Source organism: Zingiber officinale, chromosome 8A (genome assembly GCF_018446385.1).
Source record: "Zingiber officinale cultivar Zhangliang chromosome 8A, Zo_v1.1, whole genome shotgun sequence".
In the NCBI taxonomy this organism is placed as follows: domain Eukaryota; kingdom Viridiplantae; phylum Streptophyta; class Magnoliopsida; order Zingiberales; family Zingiberaceae; genus Zingiber; species Zingiber officinale.
The window spans coordinates 30,240,882-30,267,136 of NC_056000.1; the positions used below are offsets into that span (position 1 = coordinate 30,240,882).

At 38.3% G+C, this 26,255-nt stretch overlaps 1 protein-coding gene across 1 annotated transcript; it reads left to right on the forward strand.

Annotated features, from left to right (window-relative positions):
- The first annotated feature begins 15,803 nt into the window (after positions 1–15,803).
- Positions 15,804–19,470, forward strand: LOC122008271 (cytochrome P450 71A1-like). Its single transcript, XM_042563949.1, has 3 exons — positions 15,804–15,966; positions 17,821–18,626; positions 18,712–19,470. Exons 1-3 carry the CDS (start codon positions 15,867–15,869, stop codon positions 19,324–19,326), a joined length of 1,521 nt encoding a protein of 506 aa, XP_042419883.1. The 5' UTR covers positions 15,804–15,866; the 3' UTR covers positions 19,327–19,470.
- The last annotated feature ends 6,785 nt before the right edge of the window (positions 19,471–26,255 follow it).

Below are 26,255 nucleotides of genomic sequence, written 5' to 3' on the forward strand. Positions count from 1 at the left end.
ATCAGTACTCTATTGGTTTTAGTGTTCTTTGTAATGGCTTATATAAATTAAAGCTTAATAATTTGTTTGCTGAGACTCTATTAACTTAGCATCATAATGTTGGAATAAAACATGGTTTTAATGGATGAAAGTTCAACTTACTCGTGGCATAAATGTTTAGATCATATATCCAAAAAAAATAATTACAAAGATTAGTAAAGAATGAAATCCTTCATGATTTGGATTTTGCTGATCTTGATATTTGTGTGGATTATATTTAGGGAAAACATACAAACACACGATTAAGAAAATAGCTACAAAAAGCACACAATTAAGAAAATAGCTACAAGAAGCACACAACATTTAAAAATTATATACACTGATATATATGGGTCTTTTGATGTTCCATCTCTTGGTGGAGACATATTTCATGACCTTGATCAATGATTATTCATGTTATGGCTATGTCTATGTCTATGTGTTGCATGAAAAATATCAATCAATAAATATCTTAAGGTATTTATTAATGAGGTTGAGAAACAATTAGATAGAAATGTGAAGATTATCATATCTGATAGGAGTGGTGAATATTATGTAAGTATGAAAACTCTGGAAGTGTCCTGGTCTATTTGCTAAATATTTAAAACAACATGTTATTTGTGCTCAATACACAATGCCTGAGATACCACAACAAAATGGTGTTACAGAAAGGTATAATCGTACTCTAATGGATATGATTAGGAGTATGTTAAGCTATTCTCCTTTACCCTTATCATTGTGGATGTAAGCTTTGGAAATCGCTATATACTTATTAAACAAGGTTCCTAGTAAGGCAGTTCCAAAAACTCCTTTTGAACTGTGGATCAGAAGGAAACCTAGTTTAAGGCACCTACATATTTGGGGTTGCTCGATAGATGTAAAAATTTATAATTCATATGAAAAGAAACTGGATTTAAGAATAACTAGTGGATTTTTCATTGGTTATCTAGAAAAGTCTAAAGGGTATAAATTTTATTGTCTTAATCATTTTATGAAAATTGTTGAAATTGGGAATGTTAGGTTCATTGAGAATGGTGAAAACTAGTGGGAGTGTTAAGCCACGTAATGTGGAAATTCAAGAAGTTATGGTTCAAATACATTTGTGCATTACTTCTTCTCAAGTTGTTGTTCCTATGGTTGTTGGACATTTTGACAACCTACAAGAACAATAAATGAATGACCAAACACTCCATGATGTTATTTACATAGAACCTAATGTTAACGAACCATAAGCAGTAGCATTAAGAAGGTCTGAAAGGGAAAGAATATCAGCTATTCCGAATGATTATGTGGTTTGTTTACAAGAGTCAAAATTTGACTTAAGCATTGATGAAGATCCAATTTCATTTTCATAAGTCATGGAAAGTGTTAATTCTTCTAAGTGGTTTGCCGCCATGATTGAAGAGTTAAAATCAATAGACCATAATCATGTTTGGGACCTTGTTGAATTGCCTGAAGGGTCAAAGACAGTTGGATGTAAATGGATCTTTAAGACCAAACATGACTCTAATGGCAATATCAAACGATACAAGGCTAGACTTGTTGTCAAAGGTTTTACTCAGACAGATGGTGTTAACTACAAAGAGACTTTTTCTCCTGTCTCAAAAAATGACTCACTAAGAATTATTATGGCAATGGTAGCAAATTATGATTTAGAGCTACATCAAATGAATGTGAAAATCACCTTATTGAATGGAGATTTAGATGAAGTGGTTTATATGGACCAACTTAAAGGTTTTTGAATTAAAAGAAAAGGACACATGGTGTGTAAGCTTAAGAAGTCAATATACAGACTTAAATAAGCTTCTCGATAATGGTATCTTAAGTTTAATGATACTACAATTTTCTTTGGATTTAAGGAAAACACAGTAGATCAGTGTATATATTTAAAGGTTAGTGGGAGTAAGTTTATTTTTTTTATTCTATATGTTGATGATATCTTGCTTGTTGCTAATGATCTTGGTTTATTACATGAGACCAAGAAATTTCTCTAAGAGAACTTTGAAATGAAAGAGATGGGTGAGGCATCCTATGTGATAGGAATTGAAAGATTCTATGATAGATCACAAGGAATGTTAAGGTTGCCTCAAAAATCATATATTACTAAAGTTCTAGAGAGATTTAGAATGGAAAAATATTCTGCAAGTATTGCACCAATTCAGAAAGGTGATAAATTGATCCTTATGTAATGTCCAAAGATGAATTGAAACGCAAACAAATGGAACAAATTTCTTATGCAACCATCATTGGAATCTTAATGTATGCCCAAATTAAACTTGTACCAGAATAGACATCAATTTTTCTGTTGGAATGCTGGGAAGATATCAAAGTAATCTAGGATTGAATCATTATAAAGCTGCAAAGAAAGTTTTGCAATATTTACAAGGGACAAGAATACATTCTCACATATAGGAGATCCAATCATCTTGAGTTGATAGGATACTTTGATTCAGATTTATCTAGATGCTTGGATTCTAGAAAATCCACATTTGGCTATTTGTTCCTCTTACCTGAAGGAGTAATTTCATGGAAAAGTGCAAAGCAATCAATCATCTACTTCAAATATAGAAGTTGACTTTGTGACCTACTTTGTGGTCACCATTCATGGATTATGGTTGCGGAACTTCATTTTAGGACTTAGAATAGTTGACAATATTGCCAAGCTGTTAAAATTTTTTATGATAATGTCATAGCAGTCTTATTTTCTAAGAACAACAAGTATTTAAAAGGTGCTAAACACATGGAAATAAAATACTTTGTTGTTAAAGAAGAAGTTCAGAAATAAAGATTGTGAATTGAGCACATTAGCACCAATCTTATGATTACGGATCCATTAACTAAAGAATTGCCAACAAAGACAGTTAATGAATATATCATAAGAATGGGCATTATGAAAAATTGTTAATGGCTACATAATTAAGTTTATGCTCATTTGTATTTGACTCTCGCAACTCTTTGAATGTTGTTTCTGATACGTTATTATATCCTATTTTTCTATGTTAGTATATATACATGAATGAATTATACATATATTAATAGGATTTGTCTCTAATAAAAATATCATGGATGGACCATTATATTGTATCTCATTTTAGTTCAAGTTAAGTATATAACCAATTGTAAGTACCCAAGGTTATTTTGATGTGATCAACCAAGTTCAGTTAGGTCATGTTGTGTTTAATCCTTGTGTCTAAGTGTGAGGAGCTTAGGAACACAAGATGTCGAGCGGAAGATGCTACTAGTGAGAAGGATGGCACAGGAAGGGAGTCTACGGGCTCGGTCCATTCAAAGAACGAGATGTTGTGGAAGAGTACATCGGCGGACGAGAAGGACGCGCACAGTAGTCCAAGGGACGAGAAGCGGGGGAGGAAGGCTGCTTAAGAAAAAGGTTAGAAAATGGGTTCGGGTGAGCCCTATTCTGAATAGCTAAAATCACCCAAGTGAGTGGAGCAGCGGAAGATGCAATGAAGGAGTGTGGAGCTCGGTAGCAATTGCTGAAGGCCCCTTCAATGGTATTGAAGGCGCCCTCGCACTTTTTTGGAGGAAGGCGCCTTTAACCTTTGAAGGCGCCTCCGCGCCTTTATGAAAGACACCTTCAACCCCTTGAAGGCGCCTTATACTAGGCAAACACTCACCATTTGTGAAAATAAAATTTATCTTCTCATGGATAGAACTTGCCACGCTTAAGGCGCCTTCCACCCTATTGAAGGCGCCTTCTAGCCTCTGATAAGATTTTTCAAGGGATATAAAAATACCCCTGGACCTAGGAAATATATAACAACTTCTGTATTAACTTTGCTAGTCATTCTTGAGCTATCAACATGTGTAAAAGGCTTCTCCGCCTTCAAGGAAGGAGATCTTCTAGTGCTTTTCAATACTTTGCATTAACAACCACCTAGATTGTAACCAAGTAAAACTCAGTCTTTTTACCTACTCTTTTTAAGTTGTTATTTCTTTTATTATTGTTATTTTTTATGTTACTAATCAAATCAAAAGAATGAGAAGGGGTAATTTTTCTTGTAAGAAATTCACCCCCTCTTGTCAATCCCACTAAATCAACAAGTTGTATCAGAGCCAAAACTCCTCAGAAGGACTAATCGTCGACTGAAGCACCGAGACAGTGGTCGAACCGAGCATCTATTCGTCGAAGTTTGAGGGAGAATTCGCGTTATGGAAGAAACGTATGGAGGTATTTTTTAAAATTGATTTTAAAATTCTTTTGATAATTAAATATGATTTTGTAGCTCCCAAAGACACTCAAGAAAATGAAAAAGGAAGAATACCAATGAACTAAGAAGGAGCAAGCAGATTTCTTAGCGAACAGACAAGTCGAGTTCCACCTACTCAATGTACTTCCACCCTAGGAAGTAAATCTGATCGGAGATTACGAATCAGCAAAGGAATTTTAGGAGAAGTTCTTGGAGCTTCACAAAGGAACTTCCGAAGCAAAGCTTGCGAGACGGGACCTGCTCCAGAACCAACTGACAAACCTCCAGATGGAAGAAAGTAAAACAGTTGCGCATCTACACTCGAGGATCAAAGAACTCATCATTGGATCATGAATCTCGGAGAAAAGGTAATGAACTGAGATTCATTAAGGTACTTTAAATGCATTTCATAGGACACCCGAGTGGTCCTCTATAGTCGATTTGTTTTATATATCTAAAGACCTTGAAGTTAGTTCATTAGAAAATCTTTTTTCCACCTTTGACTTTCACGAATCTAAATATGTAGAGATGAAAAGGGAGTTTAGTCAAAACATTTTCCTAAAGGTAAGAACGGATGATCCAGACTCCAAATCATCAATTGATGAAGACGAAGCGACTCTAATGGTAAGAAAATTTAGTAAATTTATTAAATATAATAAATTTAATAAGTCGCAGGTAAAGAAGTACTTTTGGAGCAAAAGAAAGGTCTGATGCTATAACTGCCAAAGAGAAGGGCACATCAAAGACGACTGCCCATAACTAAGGAAAAAGGAGAATGACAAGGGGAAAAGATCAACAAGATCGAAGCACAAGAATCTAAAGGCTACATGAGATGAATTATCGTCCTCCAAGTCCATGATTAAAGCATATACCGGATTAGTCCCGATGGCAGATCACTAGAGGGACATTGAAAGTTCTTAAGAGATGAGCATCGACGAAAGGGAAGGATCCTCTGAAGAAAGTAGTGACAAAGGGGGAGCATCAGAATACGAGATAAGTGAGATACGTGCACTATCTCCCAAGTAATCTTTTGAGTTTATCAAAATACTTTCTAAAAATATGTACAAATTAGAAAAAATAAAATTTTGATTTGAAAAGACAATTAACTAATGCATGCCCACTAGAATTTTTTGATAATCTGAAATTAAAAAATAAAAAATTGAAAACACAAATAGAGAAATTAAAAGATAACCATGCATGTTCTAATTCCTATCAAAAATCAAGATTTAAAAATTATGACAAAATCAACTGGTACATTAGAAATCACTAGAGACAAATTAAGAAAATTTCTAAAAATTATGTACCTCCCAAATATTTGGTTAATCCAGTAGGACGTAATTTATTCTGGGTTCCTAAATCTTGTTTAGATAATTAAATAAATTGTTGTTTGCATGCCTAAATTCTCATTATCTTATTAATGCATGCTAGAAATTTAATTTACCTGATTTATTTTCGTTGATAAAATCAAACATTTTTGTTAAACTTTCTTGTCAAACTTTTTGATCAATTTTTTTTAAAAAAAAAATGTAATGTTCTCAAAATTTTCTTTCATTGAGTTATCTTTAAAACTTTTTCCACTGATAATTTTTCTTAAGTACCCCTAGAGAATTATTTCAAATTTTCTAAAAAGTTTTTTCCCCTAAAGTTTTTTTTGATATGATCAAAGGGGGAGATATAGGTACATGTTCATGGGGAGTTAGGATTTTTATCCTTGTATCTTATTTTGATCTTGCAATTAACTTGTTTAAATTCATTGTTTTACTATTTCATTGCATTTTTAACTCTAACTTGAACTTGTGTTAATGCACATTAAAAATGGAGAGATTGTAAGTACCCCGGATTAGTTTTGATGTGGTCAACCAAGTTCAGTTAGGTCATGTTGTATTTAATCCTTGTGTCTAAGTGTGCAGGAGCTTAGGAACACAGGAAGTTGAGCGGAATATGCGACTAACAAGAAGGATGACACGGGAAGGGAGTCGACGGGCTCGGTGCATTCGAAGGACGAGATGCTGCAAAAGAGTACACCGACGGATGAGAAGAACATGCGCAACGATTCGAGGGACGAGAAGTCGGGGAGGAAGGTTGCTCGAGGAAAAGGTCAAAATTAAAATGGCTTTGGGTGAGCCCTATTCTAGATGGCCGAAATCACCCAAGAAAGTGGAGCAACGGAAGAGCCAAAAGCGGAGTGTGGAGCTCGGTAGCAGCTGCTGAAGGTTCCTTCAATGGTATTAAAGGCACCCTCGCGCCTTTCTAGAGGAAGGTACCTTCAACCATTGAAGGCGCCTTCACGCCTTTATGGAAGACGCCTTCAACCTCTTGAAGGCGTCTTAAACTAGGCAAACAGTGACAGTTTGCAAAATTAAACTTTATCTTCGTACGGATAGAACTTCCCATGCTGGAGGCACCTTCCACCCTATTGAAGGCGCCTTGCAATCTCGAATAATATTTTTCAGGGGATATAAAAATACCCCTGGACCTAGGAAACATATAACAACTTCTGTATTAACTTTTCTAGTCATTCTTGAACTGCCAATGTGTGTAAAAGGTTTCTCCGCCTTCAACAAAGGAGATCTTATAATGCTTTTCAATGCCTTGGATTAACAACCACTTAGGTTGTAACCAAGTAAAACTCAAGTCTTTTACCTACTCTTTTTAAGTTATTATTGTTGGAACCCCAAGGTGTTCTGATATGATCAAACAAGTTAAGTTATGTCCTATTTGTTTTAACCCTTGTGTCTAAGTGTGCAGGAGCTTAAGAGCACAGGAAGTCGAGCGGAAGACACGGCTAACGAGAAGGATGGCACGGGAGAGAGCCGAAGGGCTCGGTGCGTCCGAGGGACGAGGTGACCGTGGAAGAGTACACCGGTGGATGAGAAGAACGTACGCGACGTTCGAGGGATGAGAACCCAGGGAGGAAGGCTGCTCGAGGAGAAGGCCGGAACTTGGGTTCGGGTGAGCTCTATTCCGGATGGTCGAGATCACCCAAGCTAGTAGAGCCGGAGCGAAAGACCCAGACCGAGACGAGCTGAACCGGAACAGAGGCCCCGGACCGAGAAAAGTCAATTCTGTTGACTTTACTGGTCCGAGCGCCCGGAACCATTCTGAGCGCCCGGAACCATTCCGAGCGCCCGGGATGCTTCCGAGCGCCCGGGATGCTTCCGGGCGCCCGGACCCGACTTTTGACTAGATCAAGTTTTGACTCGATCTGAACGTTGGGGGATAAAATTTTATCCTCCCAGGGTGCCCGGACCCTTCGGGGCGCCTCGAACAGTACTATAAATATAGCACTGTTCTGCACAATTTATTCAACTCACTTGTAATCCAGTTCTTTCATTTCTATATTTTTGTTTGTGCTGCCAACGCTGTAAAGAGCCTACTCCGCCCGAAGGAGATCCTCAGTTAGTGCGCTACACTTTCCTTGGATTAGCAATCTTCTAATTGCAAGTCAAGTAATTCTTTTGTGTTTGTTTCTTTTAGCTTCTTTCTGTTTTAAATTACAAGTGCTATTAATTAAGTTGAAAATCCGAGAAAGGGTTGTTTAATTTTTGTAGGGTAATTCACCCCTCCCCTCTTGCCGACCTCCAAAGGGACCAACAAGTGGTATTAGAGCAATGACACTTCAGGAGGACTAACCGCCGATCGAAGCAACGAGATGGTCAGACCAAGCATCGTTCCACCAAAATTCGAGGGGGACTTCGCACACTGGAAGTGTCATATGGAGGTATTTCTGAAAACCGATTTCGAAATTCGTCTAATTATTAAATATGGTTTTGTAGCTCCTACTAATCAACATGGAGAAGAAAAAGAAGAGAGTCTCTGGATGAAGAAGGAGCAGAATGATTCTGTAGCGAACAACCGAGCGGAGTATCACCTGCTAAGTGTGCTGCTGCCTCAAGAAGTCAATCGCGTCGGAAGCTACTCGTCGGCCAAAGAACTCTGGGAAAAATTCTTGGAGCTTCACGAAGTCACGTCCGAAGCCAAACTAGCAAGAAGAGACATCCTTCGGAACAAACTGACGAACATCCGTCTGGAAAAATGTGAGAAGGTAGCCGATCTACACGCGAAGGTAAAGGAATTAATTACCGATCTCGAGAACCTCGGTGAAATAGTAACCAATCGGGATACCATACGCTACGCACTCAACGCGTTTCTCAGAACTCCAGAATGGACGTCAATCATCGACGTCTACTATATTTCAAAGGACCTAGAGGTAAGTACCTTAGAAGAGTTATTTTCTACTCTTGAATTACATGAAACCAGATGTGCAGGGACAACAAAGGAACCAAGTCATATTATGGCACTAAACACAACCAAAAAGGATGAACCCGAGTCAGACTCAGAAGAAGATCAAGAAGCGTATATGGTAACAAATTTTAAAAAAATCTTTCGATCTAATAAATTTAAAGAAATGCAAAATAAGAAAAATCCAAGAAATAGAAGAAGGGTTCGTTGCTACCAGTGTCAAAAGGAAGGACACTTTTAGGGATGTAAATGAACCAAACGGTTCGCGAGCTATTCGGAGCTCGATTCGGTAAAAAGCTCGTTCAAGTTCATTCGTTTATCTTATCGAACCAAGCTTGAGCTTGATTTCAAGCTCGATAGTTTTGTCGAGCCGAGCTCGAGCTTAAGGATATTCGACTCGTGAGCTCGCGAACATGTTCGTTTATAGGCTCGTGAGCCAAAAAAACGAGCCTTAAAACGAGCCAAAAAACGAGCTCTAAAATGAGCCAAAACACGAGCTCTAAAACGAGGCTTAAACCGAGTCAAAAAATGAGCTCTAAAACGAGCCAAAAAAACGAGCTCTAAAACGAACCTTAAAATGAGCTTTAAATGAGCCAAAAAATGAGCTCTAAAATGAGCCAAAAATGAACTCTAAACGAGCCCGAAAATGAGCCCGAGCTCGCTTAACGAGTTAGGCTCGTTAACTTTGATAATCGAGGTAATAACGAGCCGAGCTCGAACTGTTCATGAGCTTGATAATTCTAAAACGAGCCGAGCTCGACCCTTGTGATAAAAGCTCGATTCGAGCTCGAGCCGAGCTCAAGCCCGAATATAACTTAAACGAGCTGAGCTCGAGCCTAATACTGTTCGGCTCGGTTCGGCTCGTTTACATCCCTAGACACTTTAAAGAAGATTGCCCAAAATTAAAGAAGGACAAAGTCAAGATACTCAAGAAGCACAAGATTCTAAAAGTCACTTGGGATGATACTTCATCATCTGAATCTGAAGTACAATAATATGTTAGACTAGCACTGATGACGAGCTATGAAGGGCAAAGTACATCGGAACCCTGCATCGATGAAGGGGGAGCAACTTCAGACGAATGCAGCGAAGCAGGGGGAGAGTCAGGCTTCAAGTCTAATATGGTAAGTGAGGTATGCCTCTTACCTCCTGATCAGCTTTATTTTGCTATTAAGGCTATGGAAAAATCCATGTACAAATTAGAAAATAAAAATATCAAATTAAAAAATGAAATGTTAGAAATAAAAAAAGTTTTGGCAAAATCTTGTCTTATAGAAGACTTTGATAAAATAAAATTTAAAAATGATAAATTACAAGAAGAAAGAGAAAATTTGAAAAAGTATACCTATTTAAATATTTATGCTTTTAAAAATTATAGAGGATTAAACTGGTATTATAGGTTTCACCAAAATCAAATCAGAAAAAATATTAAAAGCCTATGTGCCTAGAAAATACTTGATTAACCCTGTAGAAAGGAACCTCTATTGGGTTCCAAAAACTTGTTTAATTTAAAAATTAAAATTAGACTTAGCATTTTCAGTAAGAAAATTAAACATTTAATTTCTTTATGCGACTTTGTCTAAGAAAGTGGTTGTTGCTCCAATAACCAAGAAGGTCTAGTGTCTCGCCATTGCCTGGAAGCCAAGTATCGAAATAAGAATTTAATTGACTAACTGAAAAAATATTAAATTTTTTTTTTTAAGTTGCAATTTGCCTTAGACTTTCTTTTTACTTATGAAAAATTTTTCAAACCTAAAAAGTTTTTTTTATTCTGTTGCGCAAAAAAAAAAATTTCTATGCTAAATTTATATAATATATATATATATATATATATATATATATATATATTCTAAAGAAAATTAAAAATAGAAATTTGTTTACTTAGAAATTTTTGCACATTTAAATTCTTTAGAAAATTCTTAAAAATTTCTAACTTAGATTTTTTTTAATACTTATTTTTTTTTTAAGTTAGAGTTAACCTTAGACTTGTCAAAAGAACCCCATTTTTTATGTGATCAAAGGGGGAGAAGAATGTTAAGTCTAGGGGGAGGTATAAATTTTTTTTTTATTGAAGAATCTTTGCACTTATTTGCAAAATTTTGTTTTTACTTTATGTTTGTTTTACCCTAACTTAACTTGGGTTGCTCACATCAAAAAGGGGGGAGATTGTTGGAATCCCAAGGTGTTTTGATGTGATCAAACAAGTTAAGTTAGATCCTGTTTGTTTTAGCCCTTGTGTCTGAGTGTGCAGGAGCTTAGGCAAGGGCGTAGTCAGGGCTGGGCTTTACTGGGCTCTAGCCTAGTGCAGCCTAGCAATGCCCAGCAATTTTAGGCCTCACCCAGTGAGCAATATCCAACAATTTTAGGCCTTAACCTTGCTATGCTGGGCTGAGTTTTACTAGGCTCAATATTTTTAGCCCAAGGTAGTTGTTCAACCTGGCTACACCATTGAGCTTAGGAGCACAAGAAGTCGAGCGGAAGACGCAGCTAACGAGAAGGACGGCACGAGAGAGAACCGACTGGCTCGGTGCGTCCGAGGGACGAGGTGACCGCGTAAGAGTACACCGGTGGACGAGAAGAACGTACGCAACGTTCGAGGGACGAGAAACCGGGGAGGAAGGCTGCTCGAGGAGAAGGCCGGAACTTGGGTTCGGGTGAGTCCTATTCCGGATGGCCGAGATCACCCAAGCTAGTGGCGCCGGAGCGAAAGACCCAGACCGAGACGAGCTAAACCGGAGCAGAGGTCTTGGACCGAGAAAAGTCAATTCTGTTGACTTTCTTGGTCCGAGCGCCCGGAACCATTCCGGGCGCCCGGGATGCTTCCGAGCGCCCGGACCCAACTTTTGACCAGATCGAGTTTTGATTCGATCTAAATGTTGGGGGATAAAATTTTATCCCCCCAGGGTGCTCGGACCCTTCGGGGCGATCCGAACAGTACTATAAATATAGCACTGTTCTACACAGTTTATTCAACTCACTTGTAATCCAGTTCTTTCATTTCTACATTTTTGTTTGTGCTGTCAACGCTGTAAAGAGGCTACTCCGTCCGAAGGAGATCGTCAGATGGTGCACTACACTTTCCTTGGATTAGCAATCCTCTAATTGCAAACCAAGTAATTCTTTTGTGTCTATTTCTTTTAGTCTCTTTCTGTTTTAAATTACAAGTGCTATTAATTAAGTTGAAAATCCGAGAAAGGGTTGTTTAATTTTTGTAAGGCAATTTACCCCTCCCCTCTTGCCGGCCTCCAAAGGGACCAACAATTATTTCTTTTATTATTGTTATTTGTTGTGCTACTAATCAAATCAAAAGAACGAGAAGAGGTAATTTTTTTCTTATAGGTAATTCACCTCCCCCCCTCTTGTCGGCCTCGCTGCACCAACACTAATATTGTGATACATGAAAGGAAATATGTCGAACTAATGATGTACAACTGACATGATCCTTATTAGTTTTTGCTTAATGATGATTTATAATTGACCAATTTAATAAAGGATTTAGTTTACATATTGTGTATTATTTTTGAAGTGAACAAAGTCATACGGTCAAGTCGGAAAATATTAGAAATAATTCTTTATTTATAATTAATGTCTATATGTATGATTTATTTCTCTATTCAATTACTCATATGTCTTGATTTGATTATGATTAAATAGCCATAATTATTATTAATATCTATATTTATATTGGTAAGTGAAGAGACAATTCTCTTTATATTCATGCAAATGAATTTAAAGAAAAAATAAAAGATCATTCTCATATTCATGTAATATGAGAATTAACATATTATATTAAGAGATAATTAAATGTACACATTGATGGAATGTGTAAATGAAAGGTAACAAAATGGTCCTCTCTCTACCCAATATATAGGTCTTTGCTCTATCAAAGAAGCTAAGTAAGAAGAAAGGTCAAGAAAAAGAAACAGAATTATCTAAGGGGTTCAAGTTTCTTCATACTTGACTGTCATCATGAGCCAAGGTATGTTTTACTTTTAAATATCATAGTGAAAATCATTTAGTTCAAAACCTTGGGCATTAAGGAATATGTAAAATAAGAAACTTAATTTGCATACTCATGTTGATGAAGATATATGTTATGTAACACCAAGCCCTCCGAGTGAATTCACTTCCAAACACCTCCGACCACTTAGTCATGGATGCACATCGAGAAGGATATCAAAATCCTATATATATAAGATATGTTGGGTGCCTCTTGTGTGTGCTTATATGATAGAGGAGGCGGCCCCACATGGATCCCATTGTACGCTCCTCTGTCGCGTATATATATATATATATATATATATTAGGAATATTTCCAAAACAATTTAACCATTTTACTAGCAGTGCAGTTGATATAAGAACGTTAAATTAATGGACCATTTGTTATGAGTGCTTTTCGTTTTAACTTGATGACGACTAATAAAAATACTTTCATAATTTTAGATCGATAATCTCAAAATTAATCGATCGTAAACTAATCGTTGCCTTGGCTATTTTTAGGGTCTTCAGGTTGAATGTCTTCCTTACTTAGCATGCACAAAACTTATCTACCTAGAAGTCTGCTTATTCCTTATATGGTTATTGTTCCCATAAGGTACTTAGACAAAGACTAAGAAAGTTTTATAAGATTAAATTTTATAAAAGAGAAACAATGTAGAGCCTTCTATGACCTAATATAAGAAGTTAGTTCTTCGTAAGGAAATCTTTTATTACAATATACAGAAAGCTTAGAACATGGCAAACCATGCTTGAGCGAAAATTATAGAATAGCTAATTACAAACCTTTACATAGAAATGATATCTTGCACACCTCGTGAGCATCTAATATTTTTTAAATTTAATTTTTTTTATACTTAATATTATAACCCAACCTCTAAACTCTAAAAGCAAAATTTTATTGAATCGAAAGGTTAAAAATAAAATAAAAATAAAAAAAATCAATTTTTCGTTGATTATGAGTGTCGCCCATTGTTACCGCCCAGGATAATGCCCGTGTGTATGTATGTATATATATACCTTATGTCGAACACCCCATGTGCACCTCAAAAAAAATTCGATTTGAAATTTTGTGTGTGTTTAATATTATAATCCTACCCCTAAACCCTAAAGATAAAATTTTATTGGCATAACCGGGAGCTTGAAAAATCATCAAAAAAAATTAAAAAAAAAAAGTTATGTCACGCGCATAGTCACGCGGCATAAGGTGTGCATCATAATATATATGCTACCGTTATCCTAGGTGCCCATGATGAGCGACCACCGTGGCCGCTCTCACAGTATGTAAAACATTATTTTTCTTTATTTTTTTAAGCTCCCGATTATGTCAATCAGTTTTTGCCTTTAGGATTTAGGAGTTGTATTATAGTATTAAGCACAAAAAAAAATTAAATGAAAAAAATTTTAGGTGTGGATGAGGTATGTTGGGTAAGGTGTACAGAGTAACAGAGCTATATATAAGAGGATTGCAACCTACGGACTTATGTTCGTGCCTCTTTGTCGGCGTTTTTTTATGTTTTTATTTATTTATTTTAGTTTGTGGTTATACCATTTAGAGTTTTGTATATATATATATATATATATAGAGAGAGTGTCCGATTAGCATTGCGCAGTATTTTTGCAACTAAGGCCACTCAGGACACCTGGAATGACTCGGGTACCTCACAAGTCAGGGCACCCAAATTACTTCCGGGTGCCCCGACCATTTTGCAAGTGAGGGTCACCCACTGTGGGCGACCACGCTGGGTGACGCTCACAAGTTGAGGCGCTTGGAAGTATTCTAGGTGTCCCGACCATTTTCCATGTGAGGGTCGCCCACCGTGGGCGACCCTCATAAGTCGGGGCACCCAAATTACTTTTGAGTACCTTGACCATTTTCCATGTGAGGGTCGTCCACTGTGGTCGCCCATAGTGAGTGTGCATGATATCAGTCAAAACTATATATATATATATATAGTTTTGATATCCTGCACACTCGGTAACATTCAAAAAAAAAATCGTTTTGAAATTTCTTTTTGTGCTTAATACTATAACTCAACCCTTAAATCTTAATGACAAAATTTTATTGTCATAACTGGAAACTTTAAAAAATCATCATTTCGCTAATTGTGTGTCTCCCACGGTTGTCGTCCGGGATATCTTCATATATATAGATAGACACACACAAAAGAATGATACCTTGCATGTCTTTACGTGAGCGGATGTGAGCGATATTCACTGTCGACAATCTAATAAGGCCAAAATCTTTTTTTTTTTTAAATTTCCTTCTATCATCTACATGTAACAATTGTCTTCTGTCTCTTTTGATTGTAAGTAATGGTAAGTGGTATTAATTTCTCTAAATCAGTACCAATATGTTGATTTCTACAAATTAGTATCAAGATGGGATGCTGGTTTGGTGGTGTCAACACCAATATCATCTTCTATGTGATTAAAGGAGAGAAAAAAAAAATTATTATATGAAAATAAAAATGAAAAGAAAATAAAAAATTAAATTTTAGCCGCGTGATAAGTATTAATAAAAAAAATCAAATTAAAAATATATTAAGATGTGCAGGTATGCGATTTAAAATATTTAAGATTATATATATATATATAATCAGTACTAATGTATTGATTTTTTATAAACCAGTACGATGGTAATACTTTGGTAGCAAGATCAAAACCACTTCGTTATAGAAATCAACATCATCTTTCTGATTTATAGAAACAAATGTCATTTTCTACCCGATTAATATATAGAGAGAGAGAGAGATATAGAGAGGGACAGAGAGGGGTAGCACGATCAACACCACTTCGTTATAGAAATCAACGTCATCTTTCTGATTTATAGAAACCAATGTCATTTTCTACTTCGTTATAGAAATCAACGTCATCTTTCTGATTTATAGAAACCAATGTCATTTTCTACCCGATTAAAAGATATATATATATATATATATATATATATATAACGCTGTTGCATTCATGCCAGCTCCGGTAGACAGCAGTAGCACGGCACTTTAACGTCAGCAGATACAACATGTTTTGGGAATCTCATCTGCCACTTCCATAATGCAGAGAAGTGTCTGCCAGCTTCAATAATGTTTTGGTAATTTTCCAAAACAATTTAACCATTCTCCGAGCGATTGATGAACGTTGGATTAATGGACCGTGCATGACGAGTATATTTCGTTTTAACTTGATGGCACAAATTTTTTTTGATAAGAACAAAACGATAATCTCAAAATTAATAGATGGTAAACAGAATAATCAGTGTCAACTAATTAACCTTTTCTCGGTGAAGGCAAATAATTAACCTTTCTGATTTGATTCCGTTGCATACTGTTACTGTACTGCGAGTTGAATTCTGTCCTATAAAACAGGGGAGATGTTTTCAACAGATCAACTTAGAAGAGCATCATGTTGGAGCATGTGCCTCTTCCCTGGCGTCCCGCCGCCTGTCTCATCTCGCTTCCCATCCTCCTCTTGTTCCCGATTCTCCTCCTACTGTTTCGTCGACCACCGCCCGAATTCGAACCAGACATTTTAAATTTTTCGAACTTCGAATCGAGCTCGAACTCGAATATACCTATTTCGAGCCGAATTCGAGCCTTACATTTTTCTATATATTCGGCTCGATTCGATTCGATTCGTTTGCACCCCTATCTGCAACCTACGGACTTATGTTCATGCCTCTTTGTCGACGTTTTTTTATGTTTTTATTTATTTATTTTAGTTTGTGGTTATACCATTTAGAGTTTTGTATATATATATATAGAGAGAGAGAGTGTCCGATTAGCGTTCGCGCGGTATTTCTGCAACTAAGACGACTCAAGACACCTGGAATGACTCGGGTACCTCACAAGTCAGGGCACCCAAATTACTTTCGGGTGCCCCGACCATTTTGCAAGTGAGGGTCACCCACTGTAGGCGACCACGCTGGGCGACACTCACAAGTTGAGGCGCTCGGAAGTGTTCTAGGTGTCCCGACCATTTTCCATGTGAGGGTCGCCCACCGTGGGTGACCCTCATAAGTCGGGGCACCCAAATTACTTTTGAGCACCTTGATCATTTCCCATGTGAGGATTGTCCACTGTGGTCGCCCATAGTGGGTGTGTATGATATCAGTCAAAACTAAATATATATATATATATATATATATATATATACTTTTAATATCTTGTACACCTAGTTAACATTAAAAAAAAATTAGTTTTGAAATTTCTTTTTGTGCTTAATACTATAACTCAATCCTTAAATCTTAATGACAAAATTTTATTGCCATAGCTGAAAACTTAAAAAAATCATCACTTCGCTAATTGGGTATCTCCTATTTTTTTTTTATTTCCTTCTATCATCTACATTATCATCTACATGCAACAATTGTCTTCTGTCTCTTTTGATTATAAGTAATGGTAAGTGGTATTAATTTCTCTAAATCAGTACCAATATGTTGATTTCTACAAATTAGTATCAAGATGGGATGCTGGTTCGGTGGTGTCAACACCAATATCATCTTCTATGTGATTAAAGAAGAGAAAAAAAATTATTATATGAAAATAAAAATGAAAAGAAAATAAAAATTAAATTTTAGCCGCGTGATAAGTATTAATAAAAAAAATCAAATTAAAAATATATTAAGATGTGCAGGTATGCGATTTAAAATATTTAAGATTTATATATATAATCAGTACTAATGTATTGATTTTTTATAAATCAGTACGATGGTAATACTTTGGTAGCACGATCAACACCACTTCGTTATAGAAATCAACATCATCTTTCTGATTTATAGAAACCAATGTCATTTTCTACCCGATTAAAAGATACAACGCTGTTGCATTCATGCCAGCTCCGGTAGACAGCAGCAGCACGGCACTTTAACGCCAGCAGATACAACATGTTCTGGGAATCTCATCTGCCACTTTTATAATGCAGAGAAGTGTCTGCCAGCTTCAATAACGTTTTGGTAATTTTCCAAAACAATTTAACCATTCTCCGAGCGATTGAAGAACGTTGGATTAATGGACCGTGCATGACGAGTATTTTTCGTTTTAACTTGATGACACAAAATTTTTTTGATAAGAACAAAACGATAATCTCAAAATTAATAGATGGTAAACAGAATAATCAGTGTCAACTAATTAACCTTTTCTCGGTGAAGGCAAATAATTTCCCTTTCTGATTTGATTCCGTTGGGTACTGTACTGCGAGTTGAATTCTGTCCTATAAAACAGGGGAGATGTTTTCAACAGATCAACTTAGAAGAGCATCATGTTGGAGCATGTGCCTCTTCCCTGGCGTCCCGCCGCCTGTCTCATCTCGCTTCCCATCCTCCTCTTGTTCCCGATTCTCCTCCTACTGTTTCGTCGACCACCGCCCGACCGTCTCCCTTCACCATGGAGGCTTCCTATCATCGGCGATCTGCACCGGCTCGGCTCGCTACCCCACCGCTCGCTACGAGCTCTGTCCCGAAAGCACGGCCCCCTGATGCTCCTCCACTTTGGCAGCGTGCCCACCCTGGTGGTATCCTCCGCTGCCTCGGCCGAGGAGATCATGAGGACCCAAGATCTCGCCTTCGCCACCCGCCCTGACCTCAGCATCTGCCACAAGCTGTTCTATGGCTCCAGAGACATCTCCTTCGCAAAGTATGGTGATTACTGGAGGCAGATGCGTCGCGTCACAACCGTCAACCTACTTAGCCACCGCCGGATCAACTCCTACCGCCAAATTCGGGAGGAGGAGGCGTCCCTCCTCGTGGACCGCGTGGCCGCCGCCGTCCCCTCCGGCTCCGTCAACATAAGCGATTTGATCGTCACCTTCACGAGAAACATAACTTGCAGAATAGCGTTCGGAAAGAAGTACACCGACGAGGAGGGCGGCGCCGACGCGAGTAGATTCCGCGTGCTGCTGTCGGAGTGGATGGCACTGCTGGGATCGTTCCCGATGCGCGACTACATGCCTGCACTGCGTTTTGTGGATTGTCTCAGTGGCTTGGATGAGCGGGTGAGGAAAAACGCCCTCGATCTCGACGCGTTCGTGGAGGAAGTCCTCAACGCGCACGAGAAGAAGCAAGAGAACAGGAACGATGACAACATGGACTTTGTTGACATCTTGCTCTCTTTGGATAGCTCAGGAGGCGTCGTTCTCAGGAGGGACAGCATAAAGGCCGTCATTTTGGTAGCTCCTGTTTGGAAATATACATACTTATTGCTTACGATTGACTACTTCTTGTGTGCTTAGCTATTGTTTTGCTGCAATTCAGGACGTGTTTGGTGGAGGGATAGATACAACATTTTCAACACTCGAGTGGGCGATGACAGAGCTTATCAGGCAACCGGCAAAGATGGAGAGGGCACAACAAGAGGTTAGAAGAATTGCTGGATCGAAAAGTGAAATTCGAGAGGAGATACTTCAAGAGATGGAGTACTTGAAGGTGGTGATCAAGGAGACCCTCCGATTGCACCCTGCGCTTCCACTTTTGGTTCCTCGAGAGGCTATGCAAGAGACTAGAGTGCATGGTTATCTCATTCCCAAAGGCACAAGAGTGTTAATCAATGCTTGGGCAATCGGAAGGGATCCAAGATCATGGGAGAAGCCGGAGGAGTTTTGGCCTGAGAGATTCTTGGACGATGCTAGTGTTGACTTCAGGGGACAAAACTTCCAATTCATACCTTTTGGTGCAGGCCGCAGAGGTTGCCCGGGAATGGATTTCGCTTTCCCTGTCTTGGAGCTTGCTCTTGCTAACCTACTTTACCATTTTGATTGGGCGCTACCACAAGGAATGACCGCGGAGGAAATGGATATGAAGGAATTCTACGGAATCATAGTGCGGAAGAAGTCGAATTTAATACTTGTGCCGAGAAGATACAACCATTAAGAAAGGTATATCCAACATGGTCGTCATATATAGCTGCTTCAATTATTCATAAATTGCAGGGCGGAGGTGCAAATAAATCGATCATGTTTATGTGTATTTTGAGTTAGTTTAAAAAATAATTGATTCATATTTGAAATTATCAAATTCTGTGTTTGATATTTTTTTCAAATTAAATTTAAATTTATAATATTTTATTCTCGCTCACTAGCTAAACTCAAACTTATTTTTTACCGAATTTTTAATTTAAATATGTTCAAATTAAGATATGAATAATTTAAATTTAAGTCATATAATTTGATTATGTTCAAATCGAGGTTTGAATAAGTCGAACCAAATATGATTATTTTATCTCAAATCGAGCTTGATAGTTCTTGTAAAATCTAATCCACGTAGATTCTAAGAACTGTATAATAATTCGTATATAGGAAATACAAGAACATATGAACATGAATCTTCGTTTTTATCAAAAATATGATATAAAAAAATAAATACATAAAAATAATAAAAAAGAACATGATTGAAGAGTCATAGCTTTGCCCTTTAGCGTCATCTAGAAGATCCTGAGGAAGAAGAAGTGGAAGCAAACAAGAAGAATCTTCTAAGGGACTTAGGGGATGACGACGTCGAAAAACTTTTTGTCGATGGGGAATAAGAAACTAGGTCAAGATGATACCCTAAACCCTTAGGGATCTCCCCCTTATATAGGCAATCAATCTGTTATCAACCCATAAATAATAACGAATCAGCTAAAGGGTTCTACACATTCAACCCACATTCAATTACCCAAAACTCATTAAACATAAGTTAGATCACTTTAAAATGTTCGAATTGTATTCACATGTGCAACTTATAAATAAGTTCACCTAATAGAGATAATTATATTCAACAATCTCCCACTTAGGCTATATGGGAGTTGTATGTAAAATACAAATAAAACTTTAGTTGATATCAAACTTTGGGTACAAGATATCCCTGTAAACAATCTGGTACATTAACTTCATTAGTATAGGACTAAAGAGGTCATAGCTACTGTATATGATCATAACAAGCTCCAACAGTAATCACAATATCAATGTCATTGATAATATAGATCAAGATATGGATGTGTAGAGTAGAAATTACATGAAATGTGATCAATACATGTCAATTTCCAACTAGTCCTAAGATGACCTCAAACGAGGTCAAATCATATTTGCAATTATATACTTTATGCTAAACTACAATAGTAAATCATGATCCAAACTGTATGATTCCAAAAGGAATCTATATCATATTTACAAACATCAAATGCTAAGCAGTAGCAGAAAAATAATGATATTATAGTCAAAGTGTCAAATAAATATATAAATTCTCATTAATATTTTAAATTTTAAGTACGTACAATAATCAAAATAAATGTTTGTCTTTATTAATCAACATAAAGTAATAAAATGAAGACGGACTCGTACTAGATGAGTTCTTCTTCCATAAGAACTCACATATTCACAACATGCGTATGAAACACCTTAGACACCAAGCTTTTAGTGAGTGGATCGGCCAACATGGAATATGTGCTGATGTGCTCTACCATGATTTGACAACTCTGAACTCTTTCTTTAACCGCTAGAAATTTGATGTCGATGTGCTTGGACTTCGATAAACTGTGGTTGTTCTTTGCATAAAGTTTTATGGCTTTATTATCACAGTAGATCCTCAGTAGCATGTCAATGTCATCAACGATCTGCAATGTTGTGATAAAGTTCCGTAGTCAAATCCCGTGATTGGATGTTTCTCTACCTCCATAGTAGAAGTGCTACTAGCGTCTACTTGACGTTTTTCCAAGATATAACTTCTCCAGTAAGAATGAAGATATAGCCTGAAGTGGACCTCCTACTATCCAAGCATCCAGTAAAATTAGAGTCTGAATATCCAATCACCTCCAGGTGATCTGATCTCCGATACCTGAGCATATGCCTTTAGTTCTTTACAAATACCGCATCACTCTTTTTATCGCTTTCCAGTGTGACTGCCCTGGGTTACTAACATATCTGCCTAACATATCCACTATAAATGGTATATCTGGTCGAGTACAAACTTGTATATACATGGGACTTCCTACTAATGATGCATATGGGAACTGTTCTATCTCCTTTATTTCAAGTTCAAGCTGTGGACACTGCTAAACGCTGAACTTGTGACCTCTTGACACAGGTGTGTCACTAGGTGTACAGTTCTGCATACCATACCTTATAAGCACATTTCCAATATAAGCCTGTCGTGAAAGTCTAAGAATGCCTCTTGAACAATCACGATAGATCTGTATACCTAAAACAAAGGATGCTTCACCAAGATCTTTTATTTCAAAATTACCAAATAGAAATGACTTGGTTTGAAGAAACAAAACCTTATTAATGCTCGCAAGTAATATATCATCCACGTACAAAACAAGTACAACAAACTTGCTCCTACTAAACTTGACATATATGCATTGATCAACGGGGTTCTCTTTAAAATCATATAAGGTAACCACTTGATCAAATTTTTGATACCACTGACGGGACGTCTATTTTAAACCATAAATGAGCCTCTTTAATTTATATACTAGATGCTTTGAGTCCTTAGACTCAAAGTTCTCTAGTTGCACTATATATATAGACTCTTCTATGTCTCCATTGAATAATGCAGTGTTTACGTCCATTTGATATAGCTACAAATCATAATGAGCTAAAAGTATCATGATTACCCTAAGAGAGTCTTTCATCGACATAGGTGAGAAAGTCTCATTGTAATCAATGTCTTCTTTCTGAGTGAATCACTTGGCAACAAAATGAGTCTTATACTTTTCGACATTGCCCCTTGAATCCTGCTTAGTTTTGAATATCCATTTACAACTAACAGGCTTCTTACCTTCAGGCAATTCGACAAGTTCCCAAACGTCATTGTCTACCATAGACTTCAACTCTTCTTGCATGATGTTAATCCCCTTTTCAAGATTAGAGCATTGTTTGACTTTTTGGAAAGATGTAGGATCACTTTCCAACCCTATGTTAAAATCATGCTTTTGAAATAAACATAATCACGAAAATTAGTGGTTCTCTATTCCCTTATGGATCGCCTTAAAGACACTTATCTTTGAGGTGGTTAAGTTACTTGCTCATCAATATAAGGCAATACTTCAATTTCAGTGGTAGACCCCTCCAATTGCATTGGAGATGTCGTGATAATATCTTAGTTCACTACGCTCACTAGATGCGTGATACCCATAATATTCGGTATGGTAACCATACCACAATTGATCGCACTAGTAGTGACCACAGGAGGATCACCAATGCTTTCCTCAAAATATACTTCCCTGATTTTATTACTCCCACTGTCCTCAATGAATTTGCCATTTCCCATTTGTTAGGATCGATTTGTAGCTAGAGATGGGTGAATAGCTCATTGTGCTTGGTTTGCTTACTTCGGTGTTGTTGATATGCAATGAAATAAACTTGAGACAAGACTCACAACGCTAACACAAGGATTTACTTGGTATCCACCTCAAGAAGAGGTGAATAATCCAATGATCCACACACGACACACTCTCTACTATAAAAAACACTCATTCTCGGTAACTACCAAAGGCGGAGAAGCCTTGTACAACCTCTCGATACAACAAGAAGAAAAGAAGAAGCGAATACAAAGAAAATATTACAAGATTTACACAAATAAAATCCTAGCTAGCTTCTTCTTCTTATGTGGAACGCCTCTTGACCTTGGAAGTGCAGCAATACTTTGCTCCAAGAAGCTTCAAGAACTGGCGAGATCACCTGAGAGAATCGTGAGAAGAGGAAGTGAAGAATCGCTAAGGAAGAAAGCTCACCGTGACTTTTTTTTACTGTACGCTTCATTCGCAACAGTCATATCCCAATCGATTGGGGAGGCTTGAATCGATTGGTTGATCGATTCAGAGTGCTTCTGTACTCCGCTGGAAAAGGCCTGAATCGATCTCTAGATCGATTCAGCCTTTCTCATGGCGCACGGATTTCCAGCCCCAATCGATCACCCGATCGATTGGCGGTGCCTAATCGATCGACTGATCGATTGGGGAGGCTTCTGTTCTTACGATTCAGGCTCCCAATCAATCGACCGATCGATTGGGTTGTTGTTTATCGCAGTACTCTCCCAATCGATCGACTGATTGATTGAGCTTGGTCCAATTTGATCATTTGATCAAATTGACCAACCCTAACTTGCCTAATCTCAAGTCTAGGGTCCCCAAATCCAACATCCGGTCAATCGTGACTTGTTGGAACTCCTCATGCCTAGCATCTAGTCAATCTTGACCTGCTGGGACTTATTCACCAAGTGTTCGGTCAATCTTTTGACCCATTTGGACTTTTCTCCTCGTGCCAAATGTCTGGTCAACCTTGACCCACTTGGACTTACCATCTCGTGCCAAGTCTCCGATCCTCCATGACCCACTTGAACTTCCTTCCACCAGATGTCCGATCACCCTTGACCTATCTAGATTTCATTGTGCTAAGTATCCGATCACTCCTTTGGCATACTTGGACTTCCCAACACCATGTGTCTGATCAACCTTGACCCACCTGGATTTCCATGTGCCTAGATTCACTCACCAGGTCTTTCCATCTTTCTAGCTTCACTCACTAGGACTTTCCATATGTTTGGCTTCAGTCACCAGTGTTGGGGCAATTTCCCTAGGTCAAGTTTGACCAGTTTGACTAACCTTGAGTTGAGTCAAGCTTGAGTCAGGATTTGATTTTTGATGTTTGACAATATATGGAGATTGCTAGGACAATCGTCCGTTTGACAATATATGGATATTGCTGGAGCAATTGTCCGATTGTGGAGATGGTCAAGGGATTGACCAGGTTGATGAGAAGACAAGTCAAGTGGGTCAGTGTTGATCGGAGACTTGACCGGGTAAGTCCTAACTGGAGTTTAGGCAATGGGAAAGTCATAACTGGAGGTTAGGCAAGAGAGAAGTCAAGTAGGTCAAGGTTGACAGGAGACTTGACTGGGAAAGTCCTAATTGGAGATTAGGTAAAGGTAAGTCCAACAGGAAGGTTAGAAAGAGTGAAAATCCAAGTAGGTCAGTGTTGATCAGACTTGGTGGTAAAAGTCCTAATAAGTGAGATCAGGCAATTGGAAAGTCCTAGTATGGCTAGGCAAAGGGAAAGTCCTGGTGAGGAGCCAGGCAACTGGAAAGTCCAAGTGTGATATTGGCAAAAGGAAAGTCCTGGTGAGGAGCCAGGCATTTAGAAAATTCAAGTGTGATCTTGGCATAGGTTGAAAGTCCAAGTGTGATCTTGGCAAAGGAGAAAACCCTGGTAAGGAGCCAGGCAATTGGGAAGTCCAAGCATGTGATTTTGGCAAGGTAAGTCCTAGTGTGACTTGGTAAGGAGAACTCGATAACTAGGATGAGGCTGAAGGAAGCTCCTGAAGGCAAGGCGTGAAGGATGGGTAAATATCCGAGAGACGCAAGGCTAATGGAAGAGGCTAGAAGGCTAGTTCGAGATTGGTCTGGTGTGACCAAATGCTAGGCATGAAGACCCAACAGGTCACGGTTGACCGAGAGTTGGGTTGGAGAGTTTGGACTTGAGTTTGAGTGAAGTCCAGGTTGTTCAATCGATCGGGCGATCTATTGAACAAGGCTCCAATCGATCAGTCGATCGATTGGAGTGTGCTGCGAGTGTGGAATGGCTCCAATCGATCAGTTGATCGATTGGGAGCATCACTCGCGAGCACAGTAGGCATCCCAATCGATCGGGCGATCGATTGGGAGTCCCAATCGATCAATGGATCAATTGGGACCTGGAGTTCTCGCGCAAGAAGTCGCGAGAATAGCTGGATCGATCGGCCGATCGATCCAGCCATTTCTAGAGAGCACAGAATGGGTCTGAATCGATCGGCCGATCGATTAAGATGGTCCCAATCGATCGGTCGATCGATTGGGAATTCGACCGTTGCGCAGGTTGCAGGCGATGGATGGTTGGGATTGTGCGGAGCTGACGTGGCAATCGATTGGAGCTGTTTTGGATCGATTTGAGGCACTGTATATAGCCATTGCGGAGCGTTTTCTCCGTAGTTCTTTGCGAGCTTCATCTGCGACTTTTCAGCGATTCTTCACGCGAGCATTCAGATCTTCACTGCCAGTTCTTGAAGGCACTTGGAGGTGTTTCTCCAAGGTTCAAGAGGCAACAAGTAAGCAAGAAGAAGTTTATTTCACTTGTATTTCTGTATTCTCTTCTTGTAGTGGTATTGTGTTGTTGTGTGAGTTTGTACGAGGCTTCTCCGCCTCCGGTTGCGACCAAGAAGGAGGTTTGCATAGTGGAGGTTGTGTCGTGTGTGTGGATCCTTGGATTAGTTACCTCTTCTTTGAGGTGGATACCAAGTAAACCCTAGGTGTTAGCGTTGTGAGTATTTTGTTTTGTTTTGTCTTTATATTCCGTTGCACATTATCAAGACGAAGCAAACGACGCAAGGAGTGCGACAAAACGCTATTCACCCCCCTCTAGCGGGCACAAAGGTCCCAACAATTGGTATCAGAGCGAGGTCGCTCTTCTACGGACTAACCGCCAAGAGTGCAATAAGCTAGAGGAAGGAGATGGACTTGGGAGGTCCACTTGGATGGGATATCAGAATCCCACCTCCATATGATAAAGAAGACTTCAATGTTTGGAGGACAAGGTTGGAGGCTTGGTTCCAAATGGAGTGGAACCAATGGGTGGTATTGGAGGCCCCATTTGAAGCTCCAACGGATAAGAAGGGTAAACGCCTCAAAGCTCGATATTGGACCGAGGAGCTAGCGGAGGCCAATAAGGAGGTAACAAATATATTGTTAAATTTATTACCTTCTAATGTCATTGTGAGTGTAGGTGAATATACAAGTGCATGCAATTGATCTTTGGAAAAAGATCATTGCCCATCATGAGAACCCTACA